Source organism: Pinus tabuliformis, chromosome 9, assembly GCF_031772625.1.
Source record: "Pinus tabuliformis cultivar Carrire ecotype Pingquan chromosome 9, CPIR1, whole genome shotgun sequence".
In the NCBI taxonomy this organism is placed as follows: domain Eukaryota; kingdom Viridiplantae; phylum Streptophyta; class Pinopsida; order Pinales; family Pinaceae; genus Pinus; species Pinus tabuliformis.
Window position 1 is genome coordinate 32,807,774 of NC_142307.1, and position 18,683 is coordinate 32,826,456.

Consider the following 18,683-nt stretch of genomic DNA (forward strand, 5'->3'; position numbering starts at 1 on the left):
ATAACCACAGTTCTCAAGGCGAAACCCTTGATGCGATGTCTATCCAGAACAGACAGGATCTTGGCCTTCCAGATGACAAAGTTGGAGGCCCCATCCAACTTGTCTTGATCCCTCAATTCGTTCATTGCCATCTCTGCTCCTCTTATGGACTCCCTCTGAGTCTCGACTTCCCTCCTGGAAGTTCTCTCCTAGACTCCTTCTGAGTCTTGGCTTCCCTCCTGGAAATTTTCTCCTAGACTCCCTCTAAGTCTCGATTTCCCTGTTGGAAATCTTCCCGCCAACTGTTGATCTGCTCCTCTCCGATCCTCTTTGCAACTGCAACTTGGATCTGGATTTCTTGGCTAGAAATCCACCAAGGCAGCGACTCCCTATACCTTGGTTCTGTCTTGTTAGGTACTGCTCTGCTTCGACAGAAACAACACCTCACTAGCTTCCCAATCCACAATCTGCCCACAGCTCCCCAAGCCCCGACAACTGAAGAACTGAGCCTCTCAGCTCTACGCAATCCCGGCAAAGGCTAAATCACTCCTCTAGCCAACTGCATCAAGCCTACCTGACTGAGTAGGCTGACGTGGCTCTTCATGAGCCTCTTCTGCCTCTCTTTGCCTCTGCGTTGGCCCTCTCGCTAGCTCGAAATGATGATGTAGGCCCTCTGCGTCACTCCTTCTCTACTGCCTTTTGCTTAGGAGCAGCTCTGTCTCTCGGGACAATTGCTATTGTTGCAAATATTTCTGATTATGCTGGCGCCTTTAGTCCTCTTGTGATCTGCAATCCTCTCATACCATGTTGAAATTTCTAAGTCTGACACGTCAGAAATTCCTACTGCATTATCTGGTTTATTTCACCTACTTGTTTATTCCTTAACAAGTTATTTATCCATATAAATACTGAAAATAAACACAAATGTAGTCTCAACACATATATAGATTATCAACTGAAATAATAGACAAACACACAAGGGACACCATTATCTTTGGACAATCGTCCTCGGAAAAACCCAATGCGGGAAAACTAGTGCAATAATTCTGAGGCTTTTATTATTATGCAGATTTCTTGAGTACAACTAGGGTGCCAAACTGACTCACCCAATAGAGATTTCTACACGATAGTAATATCTCTTCTCGGGGACAGATATTCAGCAAGTTTGCCCCACGAAAATTATTCTGGCGCTTCTCCAAGGCTCTGTGTCAGACTTGCTAGCCTCTGCATAGCTCTGGAACCCCCTGCGTCAGCCCTTCTAGCCTCTGCGTAGCTCTAGAACCCCCTGCATCAGCCCTGCTAGCCTCTGCATAGCTCTGGAACCCCCTACGTCATCCCTCTGCCCCTCTTTGTCAGCTCTCGGTCTTCTGCGTCACCCACGTAGGCCCCTCAGCCTTTGCGCAGTCTCTAGCTGCTTCTGCGTGGTTCATGCTACTTCTACGTAGCCTCCTTAGACACTGCGCTGACCCTCTGGCACTATCTATGCCTCTCTGCTATGTACTCACTACCCCTCGCTGCAACTCAGATCACTTGTCCGAATTTTCTCAGCAAACCCCGCTCCAGAAAATCGAACTCACTGATCAATCTTGGTGTATCTCCAACTGACCCTCAAGCCTCCTCCTCCTCTTATATTTTAATTTCTCTCTAACCGGGTGGAATTTCCCCAAACCATTTCTGGGTTTTGGAGATCTCATGTGCTTTAGCCTCTCCACCAATTTTCATGGCTAGAGCATGTTGGAATTTCTAAGTCTAACCCGTTAGAAATTCTTCCTGTACTTTTTAGTTTATCTCACCTACTTGTTTAATTACTTAACAAGTTATTTACCATGTAAATGCTGAAAATAAACACAAGTACTGTATCAACATCTACAGATCATCAACTGAAAGAAAACAAGCACATAAGTGACACCGTTATTTCTGGACAAATGTCCCCAGAAAAACCCAATGCAGGAAAACTGGTGCAACTATTTTGAGGGTTATATTATTATGCATTCTATCTTGAGTACAACTGCGTGCCTAAACCGGCTCACCTGATAGAGAAAAATATATGACAGCAATAACTCTATATCCGGAAACAGGTATTCAGAAAACCTGTCACACGAAACCCTCTCCGGCACAATTGAAGCTCAGGCCCTTTTGGCCTTTGCGTCAGCCTCCTGCCGACCTGCGTCAGCCCTTTAAGGCACTGCGTAGCCTCTGCGTCACTCACTTTGCCCTCTATGTGGATGACATAGTCTCTCTGGACTCTGCGCTGCCTCTGCTGGGCTATGCGTACCTTGGACTGACTGTTGCTCTCGCTCTCTCCACTTTTGTGCTGGTCTCCCAGTCTTGTCCCTGCCTCTCTGCCTCGTACTCACTGCCCCTCGCTACTGATCATTGATTCACTTTTGCTTAGAAACCCCGCTCTAGCAAAATGAATGACTGATCACTCTGGTGTGTTCTCCAATTGACCCTCAAGCCTCTTCTTATACTTTTCTCATTGGTCCATCAACGGCTGAGATTAAATCTCTAATCAACGGCTAAGATTAGATTTGGATTGATCCATGACTTTTGGAAACTTCTAACCCAGTTTTATATTAATACCTATTAATATTTTATTTTTCCTAAGTTTAGACTTAGGAACTCCATTAAAAATATTAATTATTTTAATATCTCCCAAACCGAGTACAATTTGTTCAAACCATTTATGGGTCTTGGAGATCTCATGTGCTTTAGTCTCTCCACCAATTTTCATGGCTAGAGCACATCCGATGCTACCCCAAATCAACAAAGCACATCCGATGCTACCACAAATCAACACCGTACATAGGAGATTGTACATTCGATCCCTCCTTTGAGATTGGATGGTGAGAGGTACTGAGGGAGTAGGTTCAACAGTTGGGTACATCCGTGGCCGCATTTCAGCAGAGGCCATGGATTACTGGAGGGGCTCGAGGGCCAGACTATTGTTGGGATCCAGGTGGGGTTTCCCATCACATCATAACGCCGGTAGGTTGTAGTAGTAGTTGTGGGATGGATTCGATGATTGGGCACACACAAAATTTCCGATCTACATCAACACTGGTGACAGTATGGTTTGATAGGAGAGCAAGCAGATTTCACAAGTTATATTGGTAGATTGATTGAGCGTGGGATCATAGGGTGATTAGCCTACTTTGGCAGGAGTTGGTAGGAGGAGGTGGCATCGATAGGCCACTAGACAGGGCATCATATTGAGACAATGCTCTCTCATTGATGTATTGGGCACAGAAGTTACTAAGGTTCAACATGGTAGCATTATTCCTGATTGCATGTGAGGAGTTGGGCCACTCAGGTGTACTTAGGAAATTGAGGAGGTGTAGATCACATCGTGGTGGGTGTACTAGCAAAGTGTTGGATGCATGTGTACATATGGGATGTCATATGGTACATGGTGTCATGGCATTGAGCGTTGGTATCCAGTGGTGCATGGAGTTATGCCACAGAATTCAGTGCTATGCAGAGTAGTGTAGGGGTACGTATTTGTGTGCAGTAGAGCATGATGATGCACAACAGGTTGTTGGAGTGTTGTCACCAGAGAGATCTCTCGATGAAGGCATCAAGCACACCATTGGGTTTGGCACAGTCAGATTTGGAGAGCGAGTTGATCACAAGGTCGATTGTGAGCTTCCATTTATCAATCTCCAACATTGTACACTGACACACGGGACTTGGATATCATCTCTTGATGCTCTCATCACGAGCAACAGGACACAGGAGGTTCATATGAGACAGTTGGATGGGACATGGTGCATTGAGGGAGGGGCTTTCTAGCTGTGGCATATGGCCAGGGCGCGAGTTGGTGGATGTAGGCTTGGGTGTAGTTCGATCTTCTGCAGAGGTAACACTTGCACCACCCTTGAGCCCACACTTAGGGAGATGCATCACCCCCTTTTGGCGAGACATTCCAAGTTGTCTTAGGAGCTACAGTGGTTGGTGGACCTTAGGTGAATTTCGAATGTCACCCTAGGGGAGTAAGAAGGAGTCCATCTCAGGGCTTCTCTAGGAGCTACATTGCATACTATTCCCAGCTGGAGCGTGCTTCTCTTAGGGCGCAGAAGGAAATTCGAATGGGCTGAGAGAAGCTAGAAAACAGTGAAGTTTTGGCCAGAGAATTTGCAGAGATTTATCCATAGGGAGGATGAGTTTTTCCTTGTTGATTTACAGTGCCGAGAGTGTTGCATTTTGGAGGGCCGAATTTATCTATTTCAGGGCATGCGCCGGGGTTTCTGGATAACTACTGTGCAGACATTTTGACAGGGAGATTTGGGGACTTCAGGCTAAGGAGAAATAAGGAGGTTTGGAGGAGTGATTTGCAGGGGTTGGAGGAGATTTTTTCAAATATTGGTTGTCCTTCTACAACATAATTCTTTCTACAGGGCGTTTTTCCAGCTAGTTAGAGCCATACACATTTCTTGGGGTCACCGGGGCACGTTGGATTCAGCCCAAATCCTTTCTGCGATTTTGTGGATTTGGTGAGAGGAGGCTAGGATTAATTTTACAGAATTTCTTGAGCACTTATGAGGGTAGAATTTCTAGTCCCATTCAACATCTAGCAATAGAAATTGTTGGAGGAGGGCGCAATTTAACCTAGGACCATTTCCGCCACTTGGGTTCGTAAGATTTTTCTGGTTCTTGCCGAATATCTAGTGGGGAGGCCATCACCAGAGTTTCAATTCATTCCAGGCACTTTTTAGAGCAGTTCTTCTAGTTTCCTCCCAGCAATAGCTAACAGTTGTTCCTAGGCATGCACAGTTTTTCATGGGGAATCTTTCCAGCATTGGAGCATTGTAGTCACACCTAGGTTCTTACTATAGCTTGTAGTAGAAAGCCCAGGTTCCTCTGATCTCATTCATTGTACTCATATTTATCAGAATCAATACAATGTCTCAGAGTGTTTGCTCATATTTCTGTGTTAAATTATGTATGGTTATGCATTTTTGAATTTTGTAGTTGTAGCTAGTTCATTGCGTTTGTTATCTATGGTATTTTTCCCATTTGGAATATTCCATCACTGCATTTGATCTTCCCCGAGATGCAGACATAGAGAAACCTTTCCTAGGAGAGGTTTATGATGGCATAGGATACCATGGTTGAAAAAACTATGGAAATTATTACACAAGAGGCTCCCACTCTTCTTTTTGTGGATTTTCATTTCGCTGAACAAGTGAGGTCCATTATTGTTACCAGGTGGAATAGCTCCAACACTCCATTGCACACTTTGGCACATTCTTTGAATCCAAAATTTTATGATGAAGAATTCATTTTTGAAAGCAATGGGAAGAGGAAGGCTCCACATAAGAACAAGGAGGTGGCCAATGGAGTGAAGAAAGCCTTTCTAAGGATGTTTCTAGCTTCTTTACAAACTGATGTAAGGCAAGAATTTGCCCGTTTTGCTGCTGGATTAGAGGATTTTGCAGAATATCATCTTTGGATGAGAGGAGGGCCATGGATCCAGTTAAGTGGTGGACTTGTCATGGGGCATGTGGTGTTCATTTGCAAAGTCTTGCCACTCCTATTCTATCACAAGTGGCAAGCTGTTCATCAACAGAACAGAATTGGAGCACCTACAGTTTCATTCATAGTGTGAAGTGCAACATGTTGGGATTGCAGAAGGCAGAGGACCTTGTACATGTGCATTAAAACCTATGCCTTGTGTCTCGTAGGGGTGAAGAATATACAAGTGGACCTCATAAAGATTGGGATGTGGATGCAGAATGTCCAGATTTAGAGCTCTCTTTTTCTGCTCTTGATATTTGTGCCAATGGTGATGCAAGTGCAACTAAAAGTACTCGTAGAGTTGCCTCTTCTGCTGAACAAGCATCTTGTTCTATCTTTGCTGATGTCAATGAGGAGTTTTATTAGTAATGATATGTTAATGTAGCCATAATTGTCTTTAGCTCATGTTTTATTTCAGTTTTAGCACATATAGCCTCACATATAAAGGCTGATTTTGGAGTCTTGGATGTAAAGCCTCATCTATAAAGGCTAATTTTGGATATTTGCATCATGTAATCATCTGTTGGAGTTAATATAAATTTGGTTTTCCTTCTAAAATGTCATTTATATGTCTCATTTTTTATTTTCTTGCAAAATAATGTGTTATTTAATATTGACTATATATATATATATATATATATATGACGTTTCGGCTGTTTTTCCATTTTCTGGGGGTCGCGTTTCGGGAACTTGTTGACGTTTTGGCGTCTTGTGTAACTTGCATCTGCAGACAAATTTAATCCACTCTTATCTAATCAATTGGGAGCACAAAACACCACTTGGAGCTCTTTTCTGAATCCAAACATGACGCCTGTTGCAGTGTTTAAATTCATGTCCATCAGCCCTTGACCAGATCATGCCAAGATTTGTGACTTGGCTAAATTGACTCATGCTGCTTCTGCAATGAGCAGGAATTAAGTGAGACACTACCTTGGAGAAGTGGCTTCTAATGAAAGGTGGCCCAAATAGAGTAGGACTTCTTTGAGTGGGAGGGTTCCAAGGTTTCTCCATTCATCTCCATTTATTGAGATTCTATTAACACTCTCATTTGAACAAAAAGGTAGAGTTATTGGCATGTCCTTGAATACTCATTCAGGATTAAAAATAGAGTCCCTATTCTGGAATTTGGAATACCTGCACACACCTTTAATAATGACAGGATAAATCTGAAGCTCACAGTTATTTCATATAGAATAACTTAGAAGAGTTGCATCAAAATGTAAGTAAAATTATTCGTAAGTACTAAAATTAAAGTGCCTCCTTAAATGCTTCAAAACATGTGTACTTGCCTTTACTAATGGAGATTGACACCATACCCCATTGTCATGACTCATGCTACTTTGTCAAAGAAAATAACTGAGATGACGAATTAACATGCCAGTTGAATTATTCATAGAAGTATAGTTTCTGAGCTGTTCATTACTGACCTTAAGCTTCTTGTTCTTGGAACCCCCCAAGACTCTGATAATCTGCAGCCCACTGTTATGCCTCTCCCTGCAGCACTGTTGCAGCCTGATGAATTCACGTGTTCAATCTCAGGCTTCAGGCTGTTTGTTTATGATGTTTCTTGGACACTTCATGAGCTATGAAGCTATAGGTGTTCTCAAGGGCCAATATTAGTTTAATGAGTGTTGGTTTATAAGCAGCCCAGTGTTTGGGCTTTAGCTAGTGCTTGTGATAGTTGCATTTGCATTTGCGACCCACTTTTTTTTTGTATAAAATATACATATGTAAGTCTCTGTTTAATTGTCAAAAGAAGCATCTTGTTGAATAAAATTAAAGAAAAGTATAGTTTCCTGTTACAACCAGATAATGACTTTCCTTTACCTTGAAGATTTCAAAGATGAGGACTTGGAATTTATCTGAACGTTTCTGTGATCAAGTTGGTAATAATGCTTCAATTTCAAATTTAATGATCATCTATGAAGTTATGATATATAGAATAGTACAGTAGAGGGCTAATAAAGCCATCAATCATATTACAGCATTCTAGTTTTTAGAAAATTTGTAACATGCAATTATAACCAGGGAACCTTATCTTTCATATTATTTGTAATAACTTCTTTGCGGCTTCTCATGGAATTTAGCTTGTCGAACCAAGCAAAAGGGATGCCGCAATGCAGACACCAGAGCATCTAGCAAAAGCAGTATTGCTAATGATTACAAATAACATTGGCTCAATTGCCATGTTGCATGCTCGTGCAGCGGGAGTTGATCATGTTTTGTTCACAGGCAGTTTTCTGCATGGTAATAAGGTGGGATTCTTTTTACCATATTAAACTTGAATTTCTAAATTTTATCAGTTTTCTTTAACACCTATATTTATTCCTGCCAATAACATATATTTCTTGGCAGGTAGCTATGAGGCTTTTAGCAGTTGCCATGGAGTTTTGGTCCAAAAGCCTGATTAAGGTGAGACAGAAAGTAATTTTTTTTAATAAGTTGTTTGTGGGTGTAGAAAGGGAAAAACAGTGGGTCCATAAAAAGGAAAATATGGTTTGCAGGAGCTGAAAAAATAATAAAATTGTTGAAATTTTGAGGATCTGAATTTTATTGCAGATTCAGAAATTTCACCTCAACCATGAGGTTTGCAGGATCTATTTGCTGTGAACTGTCAGCCTTGGGGCTGAATCTTAAATATAAATTACAACATTGTATATTTCACCGTCCAACCCAATTCACCAGACAGCTCAAGAAAATAAATATGAGCATGTGTACTTCAAGACCACAATTCTACAGTCGTAAGGGCACACTTTCCAAGTATATACTGGATCTGGATTTTGAAATGTCTTATTACAACATATTGTAATAGCAGTAAATCTGCTGCTTTATCTTTTAAATGTGTGTTAAATCACTTGTACAATTCAGCCCTATGTCATGCAAAATCAGCAGCACAACCACTACTAGAATCTATTCAATCAAGAAGATAACATAAGCTGAAATATAGTCTGCAAGTACACAATATTTGGACAGCTGGAACAATTCATATAAATATGTAATGTCCTCTACGAATTGAGGATGAATGAAGGACAAAATAGCCTATCGATCCCTGTAGGCTACAGTCTTCAATAAAGGGGAAACCCCCAAAATACCCAATGTCTGGGCGAGTTTTGGGGTAGTTGGGCAAAGAAACCCAAATTTGGAGGTTGGAGTAAAATTTACTCAGTCAATTAAGATTCAAGAAGAAGAGACCCCTCTAGGAAATCTATAAATGCAAAAGGGTTGAATTCATTTTGGAGCATCAAGTGTGGATTAATTCATTTGTTTTTTGAGCATTAGCTCTGATGGTTTTAAGACCCCTTCTACCCTATCAATTTTGGTGGTGAAAGATTCCACCCTAGTTGATCAATTATTTCCTATCTTGATTCTGTTTGGGCACAAGAAGGAGCACTATTTTATGAGTACATCAAATTCTGGAATTGAGCTCTCCGTGACTTGCTCTGTTGCTGGGATCCGTTGCTAGTAGTCTGCGTTATTTTCTGATGCTAGCGAAGTGATTGAGAGGCAGAACGAAAACCACCATTGAAGGTAGTGGGAATCATAACCCCGATCCCCGTATACACCCTAACACTAGGACAACTAACAGGAGTCACCAACTGTTACTTCCTCAATTCACAAATAACCAAGCCGTGACAAACCAAGAAGCTGTTGAGCCAAATAGACTGTTGGATGAATACTTTCGGGAGTATGCAACAATAGAAGAAAACACACGAGCAACCATGACTTTCAATGAATACAACAACTTTAGATACAAAAATAGATCTAGAGGACAACCAAATTTTGAGCTCACACGCAAGGTAAGTAAACTTACCCTCCCCTCATTTGATGGATCATCTAAATGTTTAGCAAGAGCATGAGTGCAAAAATTGGACACTTACTTCAGGCTCAACTCTATGTTGGAGGCAGACGCTCTCAAATTCACCACTCTACATCTTGAGGGAGAAGCGCATGAATGGTGGTATCATGGTCTAGTTACATTGGGGCATACAAACATCATCTTATATGAAGACTTTACACAAAGGTTGATAAATAGATTTGATCATAAGAACCTGGACATACACTTCAGTGAATCGCCCCAGCTCAAACAAACTAGATAGCACGAAGAATTTATTGCAGAATTCTAGCGAACCACAGTCATGGTGACAAATATATCTGAAGAACGATTAGTCATGCTTTTCACAGAGGCATTATCTGAACCCCTACAAGGTTGGGTCAAGGCATTCAACCCCGCCACCCTTAAGGAGGCTATCAAGAAGACTCGGGATATGGGTAATGCAACAACTAAGTGTAAGGCTCCATCCAAGCCCTTTATTCTCCAAAAAGATAAGGAGAAAAAGCCCTTTCAAGTTTCAACATGATTGGCCCACAAAAGACAAATTAGATGAGGAAACCCGAAGCGAGTTAAGGAGGAAGAAGCTATGTTTTACTTGCATGGTACCATGGAACCTAGGCATCACTGTTTAGGCAAGGGAAAGATTCACTACATCGAAGTGCTCTTTGACGAGGAGGAGGAAGGAGAAGAACCCACACCTAACAATGAAGAACCCGCTGAGCCTAGCAGTCCCAAGGAAGAACAACCACAAGAAGAAGCTAAACAGGAGGAAAAACCTTGCAACGAAAAGAAATCTTGACCACAAGTTAAGATTGTGACTCTATCAAGAACACCCAGATATTACACCTTCAGGGTCAGGGGAGTCGTCAAGGGAGAACGCATCACAACTTTGATTGATGGGGGAGCTACACACAACTTCATTGATGCAACATTAGTAGCAAAGAGAGGGCTTCCCACAGAAGAATTCGAAGGCCTTAATGTGATAGTAGCGGATGGGTACAACTTGGATTGCACACGAATGATCCCAAGTTTGAGCGTAACTCTCGGTAACTATACTTTTAGTAGTGATTTCTATGTAATAGATCTTGTAGACCTCAATATGGTATTAGGGTTTCAATGGTTGTATTTGTTGGGCAAGCACATGATGGACTACCAAGCGCTGGAGATGGAATTTAAAGCACCAAATGGAAAAAGGGTAGTCTTGAGAGGCATGGCTAATGACAACCCACAAATCATTTCAACTAGGAGAATGGAAGCCCTATTCAAGGATGGAGATGTAACATACACAGTAGAATGCAAGATTATGAGCAAAAAGACCCCTAGCAATGACAAACCGCAATACATGATAGATATTCAACAAGTGTTAGAGAAGCATGCTCAGGTGTTGGTGACATTCCTCCAGGATTATCCCTTGAGATAGGGTTTGAACATCAACATACTATAGAATTGGAAGAACGACCAAGCTCGTAATCACCATACCATATCAACATCCAAAGAAATTCAAGGATGAGATAGAGAAGACGATTAAGGAATTATAGCAATGGGCCATATCAGACCTAGCTCGAGTCCGTTCACCGCATCCGTGGTTTTGGTGAAGAAGAAGGGTGCCACATGGAGGATGTGTATTGATTACCGAACTCTCAATAAGAAAACCATCAAAAACAGGTATCCTATTCCGATGATCGATGAATTACTGGAGGAGCTTCATGTAGCAGTATATTTTTCGAAGATTGACTTACGATCAGGGTATCATCAAATTCGAGTTCAAGAGCAAGACATGCCGAAAACAATGTTCTGGTGCCACTATAGACACTTTGAGCTTTTTGTCATGTTGTTTGGACTAACCAATGCTTCTGCCACTTTCCAATCTTGCATGAACAACATCTTTTGCAAGCAACTAAGGAAGTTTTTATTAGTAGTTTTTGACAACCTTCTCATTTATACCAAAACCTGGGATGATAATTTGGAACATCTGGATAAAATCTTGAGCATCATGAAGGAACAATCACTTTATGCCAAGGCATCAAAGTGTGAGTTTAGATTGGCAGGGACTCTTTACTTGGGACACATAATCAGTGTGAAGGGAGTACAGGTTCATCAAGAGAAGATTTAGGCAATATTGGATTGGCCTACAACCAAGAGCCTAACTGAGTTACGAGGATTCTTCGGGATTTGCAACAGTTTGTTAAAGGTTTGTCTTAGTTAAGTGAACCCTTGATGGATTTAACCAAAACGGGAGCATTCAGGTGGACAGAAGAATCTGACAAGACGTTTAACAAGCTCAAGGAAGTGATGAGCTCATGTCCAGTTTTGCCGCCCCCCCGACTTTAGTCAACCTTTTATATTAGAATGTGATGCATCAGGAGAGGGAATTGAGCCTGTCTTAATGGAAAAGGGCCATCCCATTGCATTTGAAAGTTGAAAGCTCCAAGATTCAGAGAAACTTTACTCTATATACGACAAGGTGATGTTAGCTATCATGCATGCTTTGGCAAAATTTGGATAATATTTGGTAGGAAACATGTTCGTAGTCAGGATAGACCACAACAATCTGCGTCATTTCTTGGGACAAAGGGACCTAACGAGCGACAACAAAAGTGGGTATTCTTGGGACAAAGGTACCTAACAAGCGACAACAAAAGTGGGTAAGTAAGATCCAAGCCTATGATTTTAATATTGAGTATGTGAATGGGAAAAATAATATTTTGGCTGATGCGCTTTCCGAGAAGCCTGCAACATGTACCCTTATGGAGCTTAAGGAAAATTGGAAGACATAGCTCTTAGCAGAGTATGCCAAAAACCAGTTCACTTGCGCACTAACTGACGGGCTCGTTCAAGATGACCGGTACAAGGTAATTGATGACGTCATTTACTATAAGGACATGATATATTGGTTTTGGAATTTGCCCTCAAAGAGAAGATTTTGAAGATCACGCATGACACTCCTTTAGCTGGACATCAAAGGGTTCTTCAAAACATACCAACAGATTAGGGTGTGTTTTTCGTGGAAAGGTCTTAAGAAGTATTTGATGAAATACGTCAAAGAATGCGTGACATGCCAATAGAGTATGGTCGAACACATACACCCTGCAGGTCTTCTCCAACCTCTACCAATCCCAGTACAAAAATGGGAGAGCATCTTGATGGATTTTATCGTAGGGTTATCCAAAGCACAAGGAAAGGACTGCATCTACACCGTGGTGGACAAGTTGACCAAATTTGCACACTTCTTTGCCATCTCAACTGACTATTTGGCTAGACAAGTAGTGTAATTGTTTTTCAAAGAGATCTTCAGACTTCATGGACTACCAAAGAATATAGTCAACGATCGGGATAGTAGGTTTATGGGTGATTTTTGGTAAGAGCTCTTCATAATAGTGGGGACATAATTAACCCCTAGTACTAGCTATCACTCACAAATAGATGGTCAGATAGAAATCATGAATAAATGGATTGAAGGGTACCTACGCATTTACGTGACGGGTTAACAAAAGACATGGATCAAATGGTTGTGCCTTGGGGAGCATTGCTACAACATCACCTACCATTTATCCATTAGGATGACACCTTTCAAAGCATTATATGGGTATGATGCACCATCCTTTTCGACATGATTTTTGGAGACAACAAGGCACATGTTGCTAAAGATTGGATATATGAGAGTCAGGATATTCTCAGGGTACTCAAGGAAAATATGCAGGTTGCTCAAAATTCGCAGATGATGTACGTAGCCTAGCATCGAACAAAATGCAACTTTGAGGTAGGAGACCTTGTTTTCTTGAGATTGCAGTCCCATAGGCAGTCTACACTCAAGAAAAATTGGTGCAGAAAAGTTGAAGTGTAGGTTTTATGGCCTTACAAAGTCCTTCGAAAGATTGACGAAGTGGCATATGAGTTAGAAATGTTGAGGGACAACATAATCCATAATATATTCCATGTGTCATGCCTCAAGAAGGTTGTGGGATAGCAAGTCACCACCTTTATCGAATTGTTGCCATTAGACGAAGAGGGACAACTGGAACTGATTCCGGAAACGATCATGGTGGTGCGAGAAAAGAAGTTAAGAGGGAGACTAATCTTAGAATACCTTATCAGATGGAAGAATCTACTAGAGGAGGATGCAACATGGGAAGGAGAATGAATATTGCAACACTCAAATTTGCAATTGTTTGAGGGCAAGCAATTGCGGACAAGGGGGGTTGGAATGAAGGATGAATATAGGATGATGATGAATGAAGGACGAAATAGCCTATCAATCCTCGTACGCTACAATCCTTAATAAAGTGGAAAACCCCTAAAATACCCAATATCTAGGCGAGTTTTGGAGTAGCTGGGCAATGAAGCCCAAAATTGGGGTTTGGAGTAAAATTTACTGAATCAATTAAGAAGAAGAAACTCCTCTAAAATCTATAAATACAAGAGGGTTGAATTCATTTTGGAGCATCAAGTGTGGATTAATTCCAATGTTCCACCAAGTTTCTGGGACAAGGAGGCGAGGGAGCGGGGATACGCAGGAGCGGCCTATGCAAAAGCTCCCCACAAATTTTTAGGAAATGTGGGGGGATGTTAATGTCTTAAAAACTTATAAATATAAAATATATATCATTGAAACTTTAATATTTATAATGTAATTGTCTTTATCATTATATAATATATATAATATAACACTTACATCATGAAGGATAAATGATAAATCGATGAATCATATAACTGAAACAAATTTAAAACGAAAAACATGATATTATATAATCATACATCATACATGTAAGTTTGTAACTGTATAATGTAAGTATTAAGTTACTAACAATGTACAATGAAAATGAAATTATAAATGTTTAAAGTTTTAACATTTAAACCATATTGATGTTCCAATTATGAACATTGAATACTGAATATTGAAATTAAATTAGAAAAGTCAAGTCTCATACATCAAGAGTGAATTTTATAGAGTCAATGTTGATTTGGGGTAGCATCGGATGTGCTCTAGCCACGAAATTTAGTGGAGAGGTTGGGGCACATGAGATCTCCAATACCCAGAAAGGGTTTGGCCAGATTCTAAACAGTTTAGGAGATATTAAATAATTAATATTTTTAATGAAGTCACTAAGTCTAAACTTAGGAAAAATAAAATATTAATGTGTATTAATATGAAACTGTGTTAGAATGGTCCAAAAGACATGGATCAAACCAGATCTAATATTAGCCATTGATTAGGGACTTAATCTCGGTTGTTGATATGTCAACAAGAAAAGTATAAGAGGAGGCTTGAGGGTCACTTGGAGAACACACTAGAGTGATCAGCCATTCTATTCTCTAGAGCGGGGTTTCCTAAGAGAGATAGAATTAGTGATCGGGAGATGCAGCTGAGGGGCATTTGAGTACAAAGAGATAGAGAGGCAGAGATAGTGCTGGGAGAGCAGCACAGTAGCCGGGGAGAGTGACGCAAAGCCAAGCAGGGCTCACCCAGGATCACACAGAGGCAGCCAAGAGCTATGTAGAGCCTTAGAGAGGCCAGCGTTGTTGACGCAGAGGGCCAGAGGGTTGACGCAGGGCCTCCTAAGGTTGACGCAAACCCATCCGAGGTGACGCAAGGCCAGCGCTGGGCAGAGAGGGGCTGACGCAATCCAGAGAGAGGCTGATGTTGGGGTTTTTGGGGCAGATTTGTGCTGAGTAGCTGCTGGAAGATTTATTCGGAGTTTCAGCCAGGAGATTTGTCAGAAACTGAGAGGTATTACTGCCAAGGAAATTCTCTGTTGGGTAGGCCAATTTCGGCACCCAGATTGTACTCTGATATTGCTTAATAAGAAAACCCTCAGATAGCTGCACCGGTTTTCCCACATTGGGTTTTTTCGGGGACATTGGTCCAAAAATAATGGTGTCATATGGTGTGATTGTTTCTATTTCATTTTGTTGATATGTAATATGTTGAGCATGCACTAGTGTTTATTTTCAGTATTTACATTGTAAATAACTTGTTAAGTAAAATAACAAGTAGGTAGGAATAAATCAGATAAAGTCCATGGAGGGTTTCTAACTTAGTAAACTTAGAAACTTCAACATGGTATCAGAGCGTGATTGTAGATCACAAGAGGACTAAGGACATTAGCTGAGCGGAGCAATAGCAGCAGAAAACAACTGTCCTGAGGTGACAGAAGCTGTTTCTAGCAGAGCAACAACAAGGAAGGGTGATGTAGTGCTTGTGTCATCAAGGATGAGCTGGGAAGAGGCAGCGTAGAGGCTAAGGAAAGCAAAAGGAGCCTCACGCAGAGCCACGCAGTAGCTAGGAGGGCTGACGCAGTTGGCTGAGGAGGCCTGGTTACTGGTGCCGGGATTGCGCAGAGCCTAGGAGCTCTCACCTTCAGGTTGCTGGGTTTTAGAAGGTTGTAGGAATATTGCAGAGTAGAGCTGGTGAGGTACTGTAGTCAGAACAATACCTGACAGAGCAAGGCCAAGAGGAATTGCTACCGAGGGTTTCTAGCGGAGGAACTCGGATCAGTGGTGCGGTTGCACAAGACGATCAGAGTAGGGGGCATCTCGACAGCGGCAGAAGGATTTCCAAGAGGGAAATCAGGACTCAGAGGGAGTTCAAAAGAGAACTTCCAGACGAGAAGTAGAGACTCAGAGGAGTCGAACAGAGAACTTCGAGGAGGGAAGAAGAGGAGCATCATGGCACTACACGAAGTAAGAGACCTGGATAGACTGGACGGAGTGTCAAACATCACAATCTGGAAGTCCAGAATCTTATCCGTACTTGACAGAAATCGTGTCAAGAACTTCGCCTTGAAGGTAATAGCTATCCCAGTCGACCCTAATGATAATGACAAGTACAAGGAGGCAATGGCGAGGGCCAAGAGCATCATCCTTGACGGGGTCAAGGATCATGTAGTACCACACATAGCCGAGAAGGAAACAACATTTGAGATGTGGGAGGCTCTCAAGAAATTGTACCAGCATACTTCTGTGCAGAGAAGAATGCTACTTGAGAATTAGTTGAGGTCGTATTAGATGAAGAAGGGAGAGTCGATTGACACCTTCCTTGGAGGACTGAATGAGATCCGAGATCAGTTGACTGCTATAGAAGCGACACCGGATCAGGAGTTGATGGTGAGGACAGCCCTGAATGTTGTCTTAGAAGGCTGAGAAGTATTTGTCCAGAGTATACTGGGCAGAGGGACTCTCCCACCTTGGGACGAGATGTGGGCAGCTCTTCGCCAGGAAGAGATCAGACGACAGTCGAAGATGGGTAGCATCAGCAGCAAGGGGATCAAAGTCAAGCAGGAGGAGGAAGATGTTGCCCTAGAATCTGAGGGAAAGCAGGGAAAGCGGAAGAAGAAAGATCTCTCCAAGATCAAGTGCTTCCATTGTGGGAAGCTGGGTCATTATGCGACCCATTGTCCGAGGAAGAAGAGTAAGGGAGAGTCTTCCAAGACTAAGGCAGTGCCAACATGGGCAGAGAAGGAAGTTTTGACAGACGATGACTGTGCCATGAGTGCGCACGCACCACTTGAGCGGAAGTGGGGAGACATCGAGTTGTAGTCAGGCAGACTACAAGCGATGAGGGGCAGGATCCTTGAGGTACCCAGCCTCTTGGATTAGACCTTGCTACGGGAGCCCCGAAGAGGAGTAGCAGGACTGGCTGAGTCAGGTAGAGATGAATGTGGATGAAGCAGCAGAGGGAGTACAGTGAAGGAGTCCCGAGACATCGTGAGGCTAACAGGCTGCAGCAGTGCGAGAGACACAGGTGTGTTGCACCAGTGCAGGATGGCACAGAGAGGTGTGCAACGGTGCAAGATGCAGGGAGTTGTTGCAGCAGCGCAGAGGTAAGAGAGGGAGCACTTGTCAGCGGCAGAGGGAGCTTCAACATCAGTGGGTGTCTCTAGCCCAATAGGGAGGTCAGGTTGGGAGATCAATTACTTGCTTCTCAGTAACTGAGTTGCATTGCAGCAATGGGTAGCACAATGCAACATGATGAGAGGAAGTGCAATGCGAATGCAGTGCTGGGAGAAAGGACCAGTGACAGCACGGATGCAGAGGGAGCTGTCGTACAGATGCAACAGTGGTAGTGGCAAAACCATGGGCAGCAGTACAGGATGCAACAATGCAGAGGATGTTGGGCAAAAAGGCCTAGCATCAGCACAGGAGCCAATGCTGGATGATCAGAGTAATACTCAGTGAGGAGTATTGCTAGAGCACAGTCCTCGCTAAGAGGGAGTGTTGATTTGGGGTAGCATCGGGTGTGCCCTAGCCACGAAATTTGGTGGAGAGATTGGGGCACATGAGATCTCTAATACCCAGAAAGGGTTTGGGCATATTCTAAATAGTTTAGGAGATATTAAAATAATTAATATTTTTAATGGAGTCCCTAAGTCTAAACTTAGGAAAAATAAAATATTAATGTGTATTAATATGAAACTATGTTAGCATGGTCCAAAAGACATGGATCAAGCCAGATCTAATCTTAGTCGTTGATTAGGGACTTAATCTCAGCCGTTGCTATGTCAACAGGAAAAGTATAAGAGGAGGCTTGAGAGTCACTTGGAGAACACACCAGAGTGATCAGTCATTCTATTCTCTAGTGCGGGGTTTGTTAATAGAGATAGAATTAGTGATCGGGAGATGCACTTAAGGGGCATTTGAGTACAGAGAGATAGAGAGGCAGAGATAGTGCTGGGAGAGCAGCGCAGTAACCAGGGAGAGTGACGCAGAGCCAGCCAGGGGTCATGAAGGACCACGTAGAGGCAGCCGAGAGCTGCGCAGAGCCTCAAAGAGGCTAGCGTTGCTGATGCAGAGGGCTAAAGGGCTGACTCAGGGCCTCCTAAGGCTGACGCAGATCTAGTGTTGGGCAGAGAGGGGCTGACACAGTGCAGATAGAGGTTGACGTTGGGGTTTCTGGGGCAGATTTGTGCTGAGTCGCTACTGGAAGATTTATTCAGGGTTTCAGCTAGGAGATTCGTCAGAAACTGAGAGGTATTACTGCCAAGGAAATTCTCTGTTGGGTAGGCCAGTTTCGACACCCAGATTGTACTCTGATATTGCTTAATAAGAAAACCCTCAGATAGCTGCACTGGTTTTCCCACATTGGGTATTTCTGGGGACAGTGGTCCAAAAAAAATGGTGTCATATGGTGTGATTGTTTCTGTTTCTTTTAGTTGTTGATTTGTAATATGTTGAGCATGCACTAGTGTTTATTTTCAGTATTTACATTGTAAATAACTTGTTAAGTAAAATAACAAGTAGGAAGGAATAAATCAGATAAAGTGCATGGAGGGTTTCTAACTAAATAAACTTAGAAACTTCAACAGTCAAGACTCAAGTCTAATACATCATGATTCATATATCAACATTGAAAATAAAC

General features: G+C 42.3%; 1 protein-coding gene across 3 annotated transcripts in view; it reads left to right on the forward strand.

Annotated features, from left to right (window-relative positions):
• The window catches only part of LOC149146965 (uncharacterized), a 153,839-nt gene that overhangs the window by 102,320 nt on the left and 32,836 nt on the right, over window positions 1-18,683 (forward strand). For all 3 annotated transcript variants that reach the window (XM_089441435.1, XM_089441433.1, XM_089441434.1), the window contains 2 exons: window positions 7,584-7,751; window positions 7,852-7,908. In XM_089441435.1, the coding sequence (XP_089297561.1) occupies window positions 7,584-7,751; window positions 7,852-7,908 (225 nt within the window). The remainder of the gene's footprint in view (window positions 1-7,583; window positions 7,752-7,851; window positions 7,909-18,683) is intronic.